The 19,148-nt window shown below is 38.4% G+C and overlaps 1 protein-coding gene across 1 annotated transcript; it reads left to right on the forward strand.

Moving 5' to 3' along the window:
- Nucleotides 1–290: 290 nt before the first annotated feature.
- Nucleotides 291–18,365, forward strand: LOC117320449 (focadhesin-like; the record flags this gene model as incomplete). The annotated part of the gene is made up of 9 exons (XM_033875044.1): nt 291–374; nt 2,635–2,825; nt 3,400–3,666; nt 4,134–4,238; nt 6,413–6,621; nt 6,956–7,082; nt 8,946–9,004; nt 10,958–11,033; nt 18,231–18,365. Coding segments are annotated over exons 1-9 (1,227 nt in total), but the record flags the coding sequence as incomplete, so codon positions are not given.
- Nucleotides 18,366–19,148: the final 783 nt, after the last annotated feature.

The raw sequence follows: 19,148 nt of genomic DNA on the forward strand, positions 1-19,148 counted from the left end.
GAAAATTGAACACATAAAGTAGCAAAATATTTCACATGAATTATTACTTTTGAACACCATTTTGACACTCAATCAAAGATTTATTTCCTTGAAAAAAGGTAGGGGCGCCCTTATTAGGGCAGGCGCCCTTATTAGGTCAAATACGGTATAAACTTTTACACTAGTGGAGGGTATATTTATTTGATGATAAATTATGGGTATTGAAATTGACTCCTTATCATTCATAACTTGTACTCAATGGTGAGGCATGACCACAAGTCCTGTCTACTGATTTTCTCTTTTTTAGGTTATGGCTACTGACCAAAATTTGATCACTATGGCGACCACACTTCTTTCCTGCTCCATTGATCAGGTGCTGTCCCTGCTCATTCTCTGTAAGTTTTTACCACACCTCGCCTAAAGGGCCAAGTAAGCTTATGTGTGATTGGTGCATTCATTGTCAATCTCGTGTCAAATTTTTCTTTTAAAAAACTTATTAAAACCAAAAGGCATAGAATCATGATATTTGCCTGTTAGGTTCCTTAGATGAAGCCACATAAAGTTTGCAAAAGGAAATTACTTTGACCCCTATTCAGGTTTACAGGAGTCAAATTTGTTAAAACATTCAAAGGATTTTCTCTGGTTAACTGAAAGATCGAGAATCAAATTCTTTTGATCAACTGAAAAGCAGAACATCATCAAATCTTTACTACGTGATACCATGTGTACAACGCAGACCCATTAGGCCTCTTGTTATTGAAAGATTTTCAAATTAGAAATAAAAGATTTGTTTTTAAGACATTTTCTCATTTATAAATGAAACTTAATTTGTGTGAACTATTTAACTGTATTTAAACATGATTATAATTGTAAGTGGTGTTTGGTAGTCTTTGGTATTGTCTGTTTGAATTTTTTATTGTTTAAATCTTAACAATATTACAAAATAACATAAAAAAGAAACAAAAAAGATGTATTTTTCTCAGAAATTATGAGCTAGGCCATACTTTCCTGTGTTAATCATCCCCCTGAGATTAGAAGGGAAATTGTAAGTACTTCCATCTGCACCACCATTTCCGGACAATAACTCAAGTTCACGCGAACTGATCAGACTCCAATTACACAAACTGCTTCCTCATCAGAGTGCTAAGTTGGGATTTTTTTTCAGATCATTGTCACTGACACTATAATAGAAAATTGGTAACCAGATAATAACTCCAGTTTAAGTGGACCTTTTTACAATCCTCATACACTGCTTCCTCATCAACAGTACTTTAACATGCTTTGGATTTCTTTTTGGGTAAAAAATTCAAAGGTCATGGACACTGTCACTAAAATAGAAAATGGTTACCAGACAAAAACCCAAGTTCAAGTGGACCTGTTACACTCATTCTTCACGGACTGCTTCCTCATCAAGAGTGCTTTAAGAGCATGCTTTGGATTTCTTTATGGGTCAAAAAAATCAAATTTCAGGATAGCTTACTTATACATAGAAATTTGGTTTTCTCCCTTATTAGGACTTCTTTTTAAGATTTACTCTTTGGGTCAAAAGTTCAAAGGTCAAGGTGACTATAAGTAGAAAATTGGTTTTCTTGACAATAACTCAAAAAGTGGACCAATCAAGCTCAACCTTCATACACTGCTTCTCGTTTAGAATTGCTTGCTTGGTATTTCTTTTCGGGTCAACATGTCTTGGATAAAGGTCAGCGATAACTGTTTTATTTTGAGGTTACATCTGTTGTTGTCGATTCTATTCTTTAAAATAGCAGGGGTCGCGGTGGCCGAGTGGTTAAGGTGTCCCGACACTTTATCACTAGCCCTTCACCTCTGGGACGCGGTGGCCGAGTGGTTAAGGTGTCCCGACACTTTATCACTAGCCCTCCACCTCTGGGTGGTTAAGGTGTCCCGACACTTTATCACTAGCCTTCCACCTCTGGGTGGGGCCGCGGTGGCCGAATGGTTAAGGTGTCCCGACACTTTATCACTAGCCCTCCACCTCTGGGTGGGGCCGCGGTGGCCAAGTGGTTAAGGTGTCCCGACACTTTATCACTAGCCCTCCACCTGTGGGTGGTTAAGGTGTCCCGACACTTTATCACTAGCCCTCTACCTCTGGGTGGTTAAGGTGTCCCGACACTTTATCACTAGCCCTCCACCTCTGGGTGGGCCGTGGTGGCCGAGTGGTTAAGGTGTCCCGACACTTTATCACTAGCCTTCCACCTCTGGGTGGGGCCGCGGTGGCCGAGTGGTTAAGGTGTCCCGACACTTTATCACTAGCCTTCCACCTCTGGGGGGCCGCGGTGGCCGAGTGGTTAAGGTGTCCCGACACTTTAACACTAGCCCTCCTGTTGACCTCTGGGTTGCGAGTTCGAAACCTACGTGGGGCAGTTGCCAGGTACTGACCGTAGGCCGTTGTTTTTTCTCCGGGTACTCCGGCTTTCCTCCACCTCCAAAACCTGGCACGTCCTTAAATGACCCTGGCTGTTAATAGGACGTTAAACAGAAACAAACCAAACCAAACTTTAAAATAGCAGATAATGAAAAGCAACCATTGACTACCATAAAATAACACTACATCCATACACTTTACAGCTTCATTAGTGTCTGATACATTTTCCTCCCAATTAAATGTTCCAAAGAATATTTAATTTCCCTTTGAAGGTAAGCAGGTCCTGGAGACAGATAGCAGTGATATCAGTCCAGTGGGAGCCAGGATGTTGATACTGCCCATGCTCCAGATTCTGGCCACACCCAGGTCTGAGTTGATTGGTCGACAGCTGGGTATCCTTCACAGCTTGGCAGGGGACATCATTCTAAACATTGAGAAGGGAAGAGCCGTTTCTAATGAAATGGTAAGATGTTTAGGTATCAAGAAAGTTAAGTCTGCAAGACAGAAAATGAATTATTAATTAAGTTCACATGACAGTGAGGAATATATAGCTATAATGTAAATGAAGACCTCAGAATACTCCTGGCAAAATTTGTTATATAGATTGATTACTACCAGAAAAGAAATGCTGTTCAAACAAACTCCATAGGGATGTCTGAAATACATTCACTGAAACCAAAATTTGATATATATTTACAATGGGTATTGTTCTAATGAGCCCTGGGCCCTTAAATGCCTCAGACAATGGGTATTGTTCTATTGAACCTGGGCCCATACATGCCTTAGACAATGGGTATTGTTTTGATGTACCCTATACTGGCCCATGGTTGGTAATATGTAATGTTGATCCTTAGGAGACTTGAGATCTATGTTGGTCCTGAATGTATATTTATATTACTTATCTAACCATTCCTCTCAGATGTGTGTAGGTAAAGTGAAAATCACTTTCAGACATTGAACTGTCTTAAATCTGAATGTCTATTGAAGTATTGGCCACAAGGGAATCAATTGTGTATTCTATGTCTCTACATCCACAGACACTACAGCGAGACACGAGGGTTGGGATGACCACAGCTAGTTATGAGGATCAAAACTTTGTCAACTGGACAACAGTCTTCTCAATTCAGTCCGATCAAGCTGTGTCGTGGATGGACAGTCTGATGTCATCACTAAAACTGACCAATCGCATCCCATTTTCATTGACGAACCTAGTTTCTGCATTGTTTACCATGAGCAGGAGTGAAGAGGAGGCCAGTCTGGCCCTTAAGACGTTGACCCTGATAGCCAATCAAGACAGCACTCAGGTAGGCCCAGTATTACAGCTGTCTTGTTAACCATTTGTTAGAGTTATCTCCCTTAAAATTTGATGACAAATGTGGTTTGAGGTACTAGTACTAACAAATACTATAGAACCTGGTAACAAGCAGACAAGTCAAGATAAACAGAGAGTGTTATTAAGCATTTTCTTAGGCTAACAAGTATGTAGTATGTCAATAGACATTTTAAATAAGATTTTTATGCATCGTGATGTTTTATTATTAATCAACACTCTGTCACTTTCATCAGACAAATGACCGAAGCCTGTACACTGAGGAGTGAAGTGTACAAGATTGTAATCAAATTGAGAGGTCGTTTAGGCTAAACTATAATTCATATGTTCAAAAAATATTGGAAATCAATTATTCTTTTGACATTCTTCAAAGAATGAAAAAAACTAAGATTAAAGCTTTGTAAATCAAAAATCCTCAATCTGCCCTTTAACTTTCCACAGGCTCCTTGGTTTCTTCCTCTGATGCTGTACCAGTTAAGAAGGGAGAGCACTCCGTCTGTCCGATTTGAAATCATGATGACCATACCAAAGCTTGCTACACACAAGGTACATCTCAGTGCTTTTATTTTTGTGTGGCTGGGTAGTGCAGTGGTAACACTCTGATCACCTGCCCGACCACACAGGTTTTCCCCGGGTACTCTGATCACCTGTCGGACCACACAGGAACTCTTCTATCCCCAGCCTCCCAGCCCCTTCACCTTCACACCCCCCCCCGCAATCCTCCACCCAGCCTTCCTCGCATGCTCCCCCCTCCCCCCCCCCCCCCCCCCCCCCCCCCCCCCCTTGCACTTCTCTTCCCCCCCCCCCCACCCCCTCCCCCCCCCCACCCTTTTCCCCACCCCCCCCCCTTCCTCCCACCCCCTCCAACCTCCCCTCCCGCCCCCCACCCCCTCTCCCCCTTTTCCCCCCCACCCCCCAGGGGTCCCCCCTGTATCATTCCCGTCCCCCCTCCACCGTTCCCCCCCCCCATTTCCACCAGTATCCCCCCCGCTACTCCCTCTCCATCCCCCCCCCTCCCCCCCACCTACTCCCCCCCCCCCTTCCCCTCCCCCCTACCTCTCCCCGCTTCCCCTCCCACACCCCCCCCTCTCTTTCCTCCCTTCCTTACTCCCCCCTCCCCCCCCTCCCCCCCCCCCCCCCTCCCCCTCCCCCCCGAGTACTCTGATCACCTGTCGGACCACACAGGTTTTCCCCGGGTACTCTGATCACCTGTCGGACCACACAGGTTTTCCCCGAGTACTCTGATCACCTGTCGGACCACACAGGTTTTCCCGGGTACTCTGATCACCTGTCGGACCACACAGGTTTTCCCCGGGCTCTTATCACCTGTCGGACCACACATGTTTTCCCAGGTACTCTGATCACCTGTCCGACCACACAGGTTTTCCCCGGGTACTCTGATCACCTGTCCGACCACACAGGTTTTCCCTGGGTACTCTGATTACCTGTCCGACCACACAGGTTTTCCCCGTGTACTCTGATCACCTGTCGGACCACACAGGTTTTCCCTGGGTACTCTGATCACCTGTCGGACCACACAGGTATTCCCCGGGGTCTGATCACCTGCCCGACCACACAGGTATTCCCCGGGTACTCTGATCACCTGTCAGACCACACAGGTTTTCCCCGGGGTCTGATCACCTGTCCGACCACACAGGTTTTCCCGTGTACTCTGATCACCTATCCGACCACACAGGTTTTCCCGGGTACTCTGATCACCTGTCCGACCACACAGGTTTTCCCTGGGTACTCTGATCACCTGCCCGACCACACAGGTTTTCCCAGGTACTCTGATCACCTGTCCGACCACACAGGTTTTCCCTGGGTACTCTGATCACCTGCCCGACCACACAGGTTCCCCGTGTACTCTGATCACCTGCCTGACCACACAGGTTTTCCCAGGTACTCTGATCACCTGCCCGACCACACAGGTTTTCCCAGGTACTCTGATCACCTGTCCGACCACACAGGTTTTCCCTGGGTACTCTGATCACCTGCCCGACCACACAGGTTTCCCCGTGTACTCTGATCACCTGCCTGACCACACAGGTGTGTATTGGACCTATCCTTGTATACTATGATGATGTATATATTACCAGGTGTGTATTGGACCTATCCTTGTATACTATGATGTATATTACCAGGTGTGTGTTGGACCTATCCTTGTATACTATGATGTATATATTACCAGGTGTGTGTTGGACCTATCCTTGTATACTATGATGTATATATTACCAGGTGTGTGTTGGACCTATCCTTGTATACTATGATGTATATATTACCAGGTGTGTGTTGGACCTATCCTTGTATACTATGATGTATATATTACCAGGTGTGTGTTGGACCTATCCTTGTATACTATGATGTATATATTACCAGGTGTGTATTGGACCTATCCTTGTATACTATGTTGATGTATATATTACCAGGTGTGTGTTGGACCTATCCTTGTATACTATGATGTATATATTACCAGGTGTGTGTTGGACCTATCCTTGTATACTATGATGTATATATTACCAGGTGTGTGTTGGACCTATCCTTGTATACTATGATGTATATATTACATGTACCAGGTGTGTGTTGGACCTATCCTTGTATACTATGATGTATATATTACCAGGTGTGTATTGGACCTATCCTTGTATACTATGTTGATGTATATATTACCAGGTGTGTGTTGGACCTATCCTTGTATACTATGATGTATATATTACCAGGTGTGTGTTGGACCTATCCTGAGAACCATTCAGTCCTTTGGTACTTTTCCGGCTATGAGGGGCCTTTACCTGCAGATGTTAACAGATTTATGGAAGATCCAGGACCGGTGTTTTCCACAGTTGCTAATGGAAACAAATAAAGGATCCTCTGATTCTCTGGAAGTGTTACTTTCCAAGGCCAAGGCCATCAGAGATGTATGCAAATTAAGGTAGGTAAATATGTAAATTGGTTGATGAATATTCAAATTTTATAGATCAGCATGCAGTTTTGGTGATTATGTTAAATATGTTGATAAAGGTTGCTGTTATATAATGTTAGGTAGGTAATAATTACCTTTAAATGTTAATGAATGTGCAAATCAAGGTTAAATTATCAAATAAATGTTAATGAATGTGCAAATCAAGATTGAATTATCAGAAAAAAGGTTAATGTCTATCAAATCAAGGTTAAATTATTAAAAAATGGTTAATATGTAAATTAAGATATATACAGATGGTGTTGAATCACGTGGTAAGTTGTTAATGATAAGTTGTATTTTACAGACCAGAACAACATGGCTCAGATATGCTCGTTCCGTTATCGGACATCCTCAGCCAGTGTACGAGAGAGGAGGAGGCCGCAGTGTCCTCTCTAGCTCTAGAAGGATTGTACTTCCTGTGTGAAGCAGAGGTAGCCACTTTATAAGGCCAACCCTATTATATCTGTCATTGTATACTGCAAAAGATTGGCAGGTTCATTTTCATAGATAACGTTTCAAATGCTATTTTTATAACTTGATAATATAGGAGAATAATATAGTAAACAAATTGTAAAAAGAAGAAATTGAAATATTCTTTTCTAATAAGAGAAATATATAAAGTGATTCTTATTGTTTGTGTCAGATTTAACAACATGTAATGTGACCTATTGTTTTGTCACAAACAAGATCACACCAAAATTTACCTCATTTATACGTACGTGCTATATCCCTTTTATATAGCCATTGTTCTCTGTCCCTCGTCGTGTGCCATGCGCCATCCGTAAACTTTTCACATTTCAAACTTCTTCTCAAGTTCCACCAGTAGGATTGAGTTGAAACTTGCCAGAAGTGATCCTGAGATGATCCTGACCAAGTGTTGTTATTTTTCGGGTCGGTCCCAAATCCAAGATGGCCGCCATAGCTGCCATCTTGAAAAAAACATTTTGAACTTTTTCTCAAATTCCACCAGTGCTATTCAGCTGAAACTTGCCTGAAATGATCCCGACCAAGTATGGTTATTTTTCGGAGTGGTCTGAAATCCATGATGGCCGCGATGGCCGCCATCTTGAAAAACACATTTTTAATTTCTTCCCAAGTTACACCAGTGCTATTGAGCTGAAACTTGCCTGAAATGATCCTGAGATGATCCTGACCAAGTGTTGTTATTTTTGAGACTGATCCGAAATCCAAAATAGCCGCCATTGCCGCCATCTTGAAAAACATATTTCAAACTTCTTCTCCAGTTCCACTCGTGCCATTGAACAGGAAATTGGTGACGATGTTAAGGAAGAGGAGCCAACAAAAAAGTGTTGTTATTTTTCTGCATCATAAAAACTGATTGCGCAATCATGGTTTTCCTGAACAACTGTGACCTATTTCAAACTTCTTCTCAAGTTCCACTGTTGGGATTCAGCACTAACTTACCTGAAATAACCCTAAAATAATCCTGACCAAGTGTTGTTATTTTTCGGGTCTGTCTGAATCCAAGATGGCCACCATGACCGCCGTCTTGAAAAACATTTTAAACTTCTTCTCCAGTTCCACTCGTGCCATTGAACAGGAAATTGGTGAGGATGTTAAGGAAGGGGAGCCAACAAAGTGTTGTTATTTTTCGGCCTCGTAAAAAACTTTGACATGGCAGCCACACAGCCATTTTGTAACATTATTGCGCAATCATGGTTTTCCTGAACAACACCTATTTCAAATTTCATCTCAAGTTCTACCAGTGGGATTCAGCTCTTACTTACCTAAAATGATCCTGAGATGATCCTTACCAAGTGTTGTTTATTTTCTGCTCTGTCCAAAATCCACAATGGCCGTCATGACCATTAGTGTGCCACTATACTTGCTACTGAGTATGTATGCTACAATTGTACAAGGGTCTTTAGAGTCAGATGACTGTTAAGGCCCCTGGGCCTCTTGTTTTATCTAAATTACAAAATGTGCCATTATTCAGTAGCAGCATAAAAAAACAAGATATCTTATTTTCATTATCTCATCTGTTATTTTAAAGTTCATAAAATACATTTTATAAAAATTCAATAGAAACTGATTTAAGACCTTATATATTTGGTTTGAAATACACTTTTTTAAAATGTTTACCAACAAGCATTGGCAATTAACCTCACATTTAAGGCAATGTTTCTTTTTGTCGTTTAATCATATTTCTAATGTTTTTAATCTATCAAGTTATTAAAAATGTCTATGATGCAGCCAATATGTCTGACTGCCATTATTTCCTGGTCATTTCTTTCCACCTCTTGACACATTCCTTATTTTCTATCTTTCCTCAGGTTATTAACATCCTGTCTGCCTGGTCCGTGCTTGCTGACAGTCTTGTCCGGGATTCTCGGTACGAAACACATCTCTCCTAATCATTTTCTTTTCTTCAATTTATATTTTGGCATTTCGCATTTTTCAGGGATTTTGCAGCCATAGAAAAGATAGCTGTGAAATCATTTTTTATCTCAAGTATCAAATATTGGAAGTTTAAAGACAAAAAAGATGTCTGATATTTCATGCTTGAAAGAATACCTAGTATATATGATGATCAAGGAGTCTTACTGCAGTTATAACCCATCAGCTATAGAAATATATCTGTATAATGTAAACATTTCTTTTAATTCGTTAAATCAGCCAAAATAGCTCTTGCTTCTAGACCCTACGAAATTGCCAGTCAGCGTAGACTTATATTTCTGGCCCTATCAAATGATTGTTTGTTAGTTTGATATTTAAAGTATTCTTTGACTTGTGTGCAATATGGATAAGAAATATTTGTGAAAAGAAATCATTGCCAGAAATTAATTCTATATTGTCCCAAGCACGTCCAAAATTTCACAAAATAGAAATTATTTTCCAAAGTTAAATCACTTTTGTCCTTGTTAGACCCCACATGAACAGCCATGTAAAGAAATAAAGACAACCACACATGATCTGACCTAAACTGTAGACCACTGATCAAACTCACACCAAAACATTAACCCAACAGGCGTATACAATTTCATTTAATTTGAATTCAATCAATGAAATATGTTGGTTGAAAAGTCAGAACAAAAGAGAAAATCATGTATTCCGGAAAAATCCATCAAACATTTCCAAGGCTTTTTGTAAGGATTCGAGGAAACCTATTGAACACTTTGGTCTAGATAAATAGCTGGTGACGAGGGACATACAGATTGGATTTTATTGTAGAAGCCAGGCTGACATTTGTCGAACAATCACTCCGTTTCAAATGTACTTCAGTGTTAGTCTACCATAGGGACCAACGATATCTGTTCTCGCGAACTTGATAGTTGTGTGAGAATGAAATGACATCCTTACCTAGTGAACAGGAAACTTATAACCAACACTTACAGCAAAGGTTGATTTTGATGATACTTTTAACCTCGCTAACACATGATATCACAAGAGTTATGAATCAGAAACACTTTATTTGTCTATCTTTTATTTTAATACACAATAAAAACTTAAAAAAAATTTCTCCAAAAAACTAATTTGAAGGTGGCATTTCAAGTTATTATGGTAAAATTCAAAATATGTTTATAGAGCAACTGCTACGTGTTTTTCACACGACACCGTCTTCCATAACAAAGCTTGTTATCACTATTTCTTGAAAAGTGCTTGAGGGATATTTCTCATATTTCAAAGGTTAGTTGCCCTTGGTCAGCAGTTGGATTGGGGAAGCAAATCACCAAACAGCAGCATTCTTGGATTTGACAGTTTATATTTGTTATTCATAATTGTCAGAAAGTCTTTCTGAGATCTTCTTTAAGCCTCGTCTGTAGGTTTCTCATGTTATGAAATAATTAAGAGGAAGAAGGGCATGTTAAAGATCATTAAATGCGGATCCATTTTCTTTTTTAAATATTACAGCATTTCAGAAAATTTGCATATACAACAAATGACACAAACGTTTCCAATTCATAAGAAAATCTAACTAAAAAAATTAAATTATTTTCAATTATACATTAATTGTACATAAAGTATATATATTTTCATAGTAGATCTAACTGTAAATGCTTCAAAATTTTGAAGGCAAATAATGCGTAGATTTAAGATATTTTTTTCATTGAGTTAGTTAGTTATGAATACTTAACAGTCCATCAACACTATCAAGGTCATTAGGGCTAAAAAAAGATGAGTCAAAAGAACATTTAAAATTGAATTTATACATAGAGTGTATGCCAAATAAAATCTTCCCCATATAACTGTTTAATGTGATGTACATTCTCACCTGTCTATATGTAAATTTAGGAACAGTAAGTATATGTACAGGCCACTGAGATTTCTTTATCATTCATTTCAGACCTGCTGTGGTTGTAAAAATCTGTGAACTGTTTTCCCTCGTCCCATCATTGGTAGAAGAGACAGCAGAATATGAGGTATTATGAGAAGTTTATCTGGATAAATTACCTTCGACTACATTTGAGGCCACAGTGTAGAAATGTGTTGAAATTGTTTCGATAATTTCTTCTAAATGATAAAGAAGTCCAGACTAACCCCCCCCCCCCAAATTTGTATACTCTTCCCCAAAAAAAAACTAATGTGACTAGGACAGTTTAAAAAAAATAAAGGACTGTTTGACTGTGGGCAAGGGGGGATGTTTTAATCTTAGCTTTTTAAATTCCCAGGGGGTTTTTTTTTTTAACCCCCGGTTTAAATGCTTTTTTTAAACCTCCCGAAAAATTGAAAAAACCCCCTTTAAAATTTTTACAGTCAAGAAAATTTTTTAAAGGGTTTACTTAAATTTAAAGGGCACTTTAGTGTTAAAGGGCACCCAAAGTTAAAGGGAAACCTTTTGTGTAAAAGGGCACCCCCCCCCCTGTTAAAAGGGCCCCCTCAGTGTTAAAGGCGTTCAGTGTTAAAAGGGCCTCTCATGGGTTAAAGGGCGTCTCAGTTAAAGGGCATCTCCCGGGTTAAAAGGGCCCCTCAGTTTTAAAGGCATCCAGTGTTAAAGGTCATTTTTGGGGTTTAAAGGGCCCCCTTAGTGTTAAAGGGCACCCCCATTTTTTAAAAGGCAAACCCAGGGGTTTAAAAGGCACCTCGTGTTTAAAAGGGCCGGGCCAGTGTTAAAGGTAAACTCAGGTTAAAGGGCGTTCAAATGTAAAATATCTTTAGTTTTTTAAAAGGGCATTCAGTGGGTTTAAAGGTCATTTCAGTGTTTTTAAAAGGGCACTTTTATGTTAAAGGTCCCTCTCATTTAAAAGGGCCCTCTAAAGTTTTATAAAACCCCAGAAAAAATTGAAAAAAACCCTTTAAAAATTTTTACAGTCCAAAAAATTTTGGGAAAGGAACCTCAATGTTTTAAAAGGGCACTTAATTTTAAAGGGGCACTTAAGATTAAAAGGGCAAACCCCAGTGTTTAAGGGGCATCCCAGTGGGTTAAAAGGCACCTCAGTGTTAAAGGTCATTTCGTGTTAAAGGTCATATCGTGTTTAAAGGCACTTAAATGTTAAAGGTCACCTCAGGGTTTAAAAAACTCTAGGGGGTTAAAGGTCACCTCAGTGTTAAAAAGGCACTTCAGGTAAAAGGGGGCTTAAATTTTTTAAAAGGGCACTTCAGTGTAAAGGTCCACTTCCGTTTTAAAGGGGCAATTTAGTGTAAAGGGCACTTTAGTTTTTTAAAAAGGTCACTTCGGTTAAGGGCACTTAATGTAAAGGTTTACTTCAGTGTTAAAGGCCCCCCCAGGTTTTAAAAGGCAATTTAGTGTTAAAATTTACCTTGTGTAAAAGGGCCCTCAGTGTTAAAGGTCACCCCCCAGGGGTTTAAAAGCTCTCAGGGGTTAAAAGGGCACCCAGTTTAAGGTCACTTCAGGTAAAGGGCAATTAAGTGTTAAAAGGGCCCCTCAGTTAAAGGGGCCCCTTCAGTTTTAAAGGGCACTTCAGGTTTTAAAGGGCACTTCAGTGTTTTTAAAAACCTTCAGTGGGGAAAAGGCACTTCGTGTAAAGGGGCCCCCTTCAGTGTTAAAGGTCACCTCAGTTTTAAGGTCTCTCGTGTTAAAGGGCCCTTGTGTAAAGGTTTACTTTAGTGTTAAAGGTCACTTTAGTTTTTAAAAGGGGCACCTCTTGTAAAGGGCCCCCTCAGTGTAAAGGGCACTTTATGTAAAAAGGGCAAATTCCCGTTTTAAAGGCACTTCATTTTTAAAAATCACTTCAAGGGGGGGGGGGGGGGGTTAAAAAACCTTCAGTGTAAAGGGCCCTTTTGTTAAAAGGGCACCTTTTGTGTAAAAGGGCACCCTTGTGGGAAAGGTCACCTAAATGTTAAAGGTCCCTTCAGTGTTAAGGGCAAAAATTTAAGTTTAAAAGGTCACCTCAGTGCAAGGTCACCTTTATGTTGAAGGTCACCTCCCCCCCGGTTTTCAGGTCACTTCAGTGTTTAAAAGGGCACTTCCCCCCCGTAAAAGGGCCCCCCTCAATGGGTTTTTGGGCAAATCATTTTAAAGGTCACTTCAGTTAAAGGTCATCTCATTGGTTTAAGGTCCCCCTCCCCTGTTAAAGGTAAAACCCCCCAAAGTTCCCGGACCGCTCAATGTTCAAGGTCACCCCCCAGTGTTAAAGGGCAACCCAAAGAAATTTTTTCAACAAAAACATCTCTTCATAAATGCAGGGAAAATAAATTAAAACCCCTTCTGAAATGGATAAAAAGAGACTGATTTAATTTCTAATTCAAGCCCACCCAAAAAGGTTGACCAAATTCTACTAAATCAACATAAATGTTGTAAAATTTTGGGCTAGAATTTAACAGTTTAAAAGGTTTTACAAGTTTCGAATTTGAAATTTAAAAGTAAATTTTTTTGTAAACACCTTTCCCTTTTTGGGGCTAGACAACAGTAAATTTGTACAATTTTGGGCTAGATTTAACATTAAATGGGGTACAAGTTTCGAATAGATAAAAGTAAATGTTGTAAAAAGTTTGGACGGTCAACAGTAAATGTTGTAAAAATGGGGAAAAAGATCAAAATTAAATGTTGGGACAAGTTTCGAATGATCAACATAAAGTTGTACAAGTTTGGGCTAAATCAAAATTAAAATTTTACAAGTTTGGACCCCAGTCAAAAAGTTTAAATGTTTTTACAAGTTTGGGAAATGACCCCATTAAAATTTTTGTACAAATTTGGACTGATCAAAAGGAAAGTTTTTACAAGTTTTGGACTAATCAAAAGTAAAAGTTCTAAACCCCCCCCCCTTTGGGTTGATCCAAAAATAATGTTTGTCCCAATTTGGGTTAGACAACAGTTTAAAAGTTTTTTACAAGTTTGGACAGTCAAAAGGGAAAAAGTTGGGAAAAGTTTAAAACCGGGTAAACCCGAAAGGTTGTAAAAAGTTTGGGGCTAAAACAACAGTAAATGTTGGGACAAGTTTTTTGGGTTTGATCCCATAATGTTTGTTTCAATTTGGGGCCCCCATAAAAAAAATGTTGGGAAAAGTTTGGGTTAGATCCCAAAAGTAAAAAAAAAAAAATTGGACAAATTTTTAATTTATAACAGTAAATGAATGTTGTAAAAAATTTGGGTTTGGGTCAACACTAATGTTGTAAAAAGGGTTTTGGGTTTTGATCAAAAAAAAGGTTTACAAGGTTTTTCTAGTCAACCCGTAAATGTTTACCAAATTTGGACTAGATCGACATAAAATGTTTTACAATTTGGACTATATAACAGTAAATATTGTAAAAATTTGGGTTAGATCAACAGTAAAGGTTTTAAAGTTTGGACTAATCAACAGGGAAATTTTTACAAGTTTGAAAAAAGATCAACAGTAAAGGGTTTTACAAGTTTGGACAGAAACAACAGTAAATGTTGTACAAATTTGGGTTGATCAACAGTAAAAGTTGTCAAGTTTGGACTTTATCAAAAATTTAAAAGTTTGTAAAGGGTTTTGGGGTTTGATCAAATTTAAAAGTTTTACGGGTTTTTTACTTGAAACAACATTTAAAAGAAATTTTTTTACAAAATTTGGGGGTTGGGATCAACCCTAAGTTGTACAAGTTTTTGGGTTTTGATCAACAGTTAAAAGGGGGTACAAGTTTGGGCTAGATAACAGTAAAATTTTTACCAAATTTGGGGCTAGTCGACAGTTTAAAAGTTGGACCCGTTGGGGCCCGATCAACAGTAAATATGGGGCAAATTTTTGGGGTTTGATCAAAAGTAAAAGTTGTTTCAAGTTTGGCCCAGATCAACATTAAAAAGTTGAAAGTTTGGGCTAGATCGGGCAGTAAATGGGGTACAAGTTTGGACTAGATCAACAGTAAATATTGTAAAAAATTTTGGGGGTTTAACAAAAGTAAAATGTTTTACAAGTTTGGACTGACGACAGTAAAGGTTTTACAAGGTTTGGACCCAGATCAAAATTTAAAAATTTACCAAATTTGGGGTTTTAGATAAAAAGTAAAAGGGTTTTTACCAAAATTTTGGAAATGATCCCAGTAAATGGTTTTACAAGTTTTTAACCAGATCACAGGTTTTAAAGGGTTTTACAAGTTTGGACTAGGCAAAATTTAAAAGTTTTTTTACAAGTTTGGGTTAATCAACATAAAGTTGTAAAATTTGGGGGCTTGTCAACAGTAAAAGTTGTAAAAAGTTTGGGTTGATCAAAAAGGGAAATGTTGTACAATTTTGGCTTTATCAACCGTAAATTAATGTTTTTTTCAAATTTTGGGGGGGGAAAACCCCAAGGTTGTACAAGTTTGGGTTTTGATCAACCGTTTAAAAGGGTTTTAAAAAGTTTTTGGGCTAAAATCAACAGGAAAATTTTTTACAATTTTTGGGTAGACGACAGTAAATGTTGTTTCAAGGGGTTTTGGGCTAATTTAACCCGTAAAAAATTTTACAAGTTTGGGTTAGACAAAAGTAAAAGTTTTTCCAAATTTGGACAGATCAAAAGTTAAAAGTGGGGACAAGTTTGGACTAAAAATCACAGAAAGGTTGTACCAAATTTTTGGGGTTGATCAACCCTAAAGGGTTTACAATTTGGGTTTATCAACAGTAAATTTTTTGTTTCAAGTTTGGGGGTTTGATTTAACAGTAAAGGGGTTTTACAAAATTTGGGTTTTGGGTTTAACCGTAAATGTTGTACAAATTTGGGCCCGAAACAAAGTAAAGTTGTAAAAAAAGTTTGAACCAGACAAAAGGAAAAGTTTTTTTCAAGTTTTGGGGGTTTGATCAACAGTAAAGGTTTTACAAGGGTTTGGGGTTTGATCAAAATTAAAAGTTTACAAAATTTTGGGTTTGAAACAAAATAAATGTTTTTAACAAGTTTGGACTAAAACAACATTTAAAAGTTTTCCCAAATTTTGGGTTTGATCAACAGTAAAAAGCTGACAAGTTTTTGGGTGAGTCCCAAAAGTAAAGTTTTTTACAAAATTGGGGTTAAACAAAAAAGTAAAATGGTTTTTACCAAATTTTTGGCCTTATAACAGTAAAGGGTTGGACAAGTTTGGAATAGACAACAAGGGAAATGTTTAAAAAAGTTTTGGACTAGATCAAAAATTAAAAATTGTACAAATTTTCCTAAATCAAACCCTAAAAATTTTAACAAAATTTTGAAAAAGATCCAAAAGTAAATTTGGACCCGTTTTGGGGATAAACAACATAAAAGGTTTTACAATTTTGGGCGAGATCAAACAGGGAAGGGGTTTTTACGTTTGGGCTTTAAACAACAGTAAATGTTTACAATTTGGGCTGATAAAAAGTAAATTTTTTACAAAGGGGTTTGGGCTTGATCAAAAGTAAAATTTTTTAAAAAAATTTGGACGAGATCAACATAAAAGTTTTAAAAAGTTTGGACTAGTCCCAAAAGTAAAAGTTGTACAAATTTTGGGGCTAGATTTAAAAGTAAAAGTTTTCCAAATTTTAACAGTTAAAAGGTTTTTACAAAATTTTGACCCCCTCCCAACCCTAAAGGTTTAAAGTTTTGGGGTTTTATCAACAGTTAAAAGTTTTTACAAGTTTGGACGAGATCAAACCCCTTAAAAGTAAAGTTTGGACTAATCCAAAAGTAAAGGTTGTCCCCTTTGGCCCAGATAAAAGTAAAAAAGTTGTACCCAAATTTTTAAATAAGATCAACAGTAAATGTTGTACAAGTATGGTTAACAAAGTTGAATGCAAGTAAAACTATTGGGCTTAAATAATGTATTTGACCTTGACTGACACTTTCAACTTACAATAAGTCAGATAAATAACGGGTGATACAGGCTCATTTGGCCTCTTGTTACTTTTTCTTGAGTGATATTGGTTATTTTTTTCCATTTCTGTCAAAAATTATGACAGATCCATTTGATTTTATTATTGAATTTGAAATTGATTAGTCCAACTGTATTTGTGTGAAATTTTATTGATTTTTCACTAGGGGAATAAAAGTAAAGCATTTCCAACACTTCTGCTGACAGTGAAATCCTTCTTCCTGCTAATCTAATCTGCAATATTCCCAGAAGATGTAAAAAAAAAAAAAAAACACAATGTGAAATGAAAAAATATTTATTCAGTTTTTGATCAAAATAAACATGGAACTAAATGAAGTATTAAATGGTATATGAAATAAAGCAAAAGTGATATTCAAAATACAAATATTAATTAACATGGAAAATTTGGTAAGGTATGACAGACAGATTGTTGATATCTCCCTACAATGTAGAGTGGTCTCCCTTTATCACAAAACCTTTATTGGATTTTCTGTCAATGTGGGAAGGCCTATAGACACCAATGTCTGTCTAGGAACAATTTAAATGTGTTTACATCTCAAGTATTCAGAAATAAATAGATAGAAGCCTTACTAAAGTCATATGAAAATTTTCTGCACTTGATTTTGGTAATTTGTACTTTTTCATCAATTTATCTCAGTCAGTTGCTTGTGTTAAATGAAGTTCATTGTCCATGAACATGTAGTTTTATTACACTGGATAGGTTGACTTGTTTACTTCAAGATTGACATAGAAGATGTAGATGTAGAGGTAACAGGGAGGGTAGATTTAGATGTAGAGGTAACAGGGAGGGTAGATTTAGATGTAGAGGTAACAGGGAGGGTAGATTTAGATGTAGAGGTAACAGGGAGGGTAGATTTAGATGTAGAGGTAACAGGGAGGGTAGATTTAGATGTAGAGGTAACAGGGAGGGTAGATTTAGATGTAGAGGTAACAGGGAGGGTAGATTTAGATGTAGAGGTAACAGGGAGGGTAGATTTAGATGTAGAGTTAACAAGGAGGGTAGATGTAGAGTTGACAGGGAGGGTAGATTTAGATGTAGAGGTGACAGGGAGAGTAGATTTAGATGTAGAGGTGACAGGGAGGGTAGATTTAGATGTAGAGGTAACAGGGAGGGTAGATTTAGATGTAGAGGTGACAGGGAGGGTAGATTTAGATGTAGAGGTTACAGGGAGGGTAGATTTAGATGTAGAGGTAACAGGGAGGGTAGATTTAGATGTAGAGGTAACAGGGAGGGTAGATTTAGATGTAGAGGTGACAGTGAGGGTAGATGTAGAGGTAACAGTGAGGGCAGCCAATTTTAAAAGTATTTTGGTTGGGTTTTTTTTTTTTTTTTTATTTATTTATTGATTCATTCATTTATTTATTCATTTTTTTTTTTATAGAAATTCTGTGAAGATGCTGTGATGAACTTGTGGTTGTATACGACTAGTGACAATGCAAAAGTCTGCGGGGCTGCATTCCAGGCCCTTGCCATGTACAGAGCAGATCAGTTCAAGGTGTCCTACCTTCCCCAACATGTAAGTATACTATCAGTTGACAGGTGTCCTACCTTCCCCGACATGTAAGTATACTATCAGTTGACAGGTGTCCTACCTTCCCCAACATGTAAGTATACTATCAGTTCACAGGTGTCCTACCTTCCCCAACATGTAAGTATACTATCAGTTCAAGGTGTCCTACCTTCCCCTTCATGTAAGTATACTATCAGTTCAAGGTGTCCTACCTTCCCCAACATGTAAGTTTACTATCAGTTGACAGGTGTCCTACCTTCCCAAACATGTAAGTATACTATCAGTTCACAGGTGTCCCACCTTCCCCAACATGTAAGTATACTATCAGTTCACAGGTGTCCTACCTTCCCCGACATGTAAGTATACTATCAGTTCAAGGTGTCCTACCTTCCCCAACATGTAAGTATTCTATCAGTTGACAGGTGTCCTACCTTCCCCGACATGTAAATATACTATCAGTTCACAGGTGTCCTACCTTCCCCGACATGTAAGTATACTATCAGTTCACAGGTGTCCTACCTTCCCCGACATTTAAGTATACTATCAGTTCAAGGTGTCCTACCTTCCCCAACATGTAAGTATACTATCAGTTGACAGGTGTCCTACCTTCCCTGACATGTAAGTATACTATCAGTTGACAGGTGTCCTACCTTCCCCAACATGTAAGTATACTATCAGTTGACAGGTGTCCTACCTTCCCTGACATGTAAGTATACTATCAGTTGACAGGTGTCCCACCTTCCCCAACATGTAAGTATACTATCAGTTGACAGGTGTCCTCCTTCCCAC

The sequence above is a fragment of the Pecten maximus genome, unplaced genomic scaffold (assembly GCF_902652985.1).
Source record: "Pecten maximus unplaced genomic scaffold, xPecMax1.1, whole genome shotgun sequence".
Lineage (NCBI taxonomy): Eukaryota > Metazoa > Mollusca > Bivalvia > Pectinida > Pectinidae > Pecten > Pecten maximus.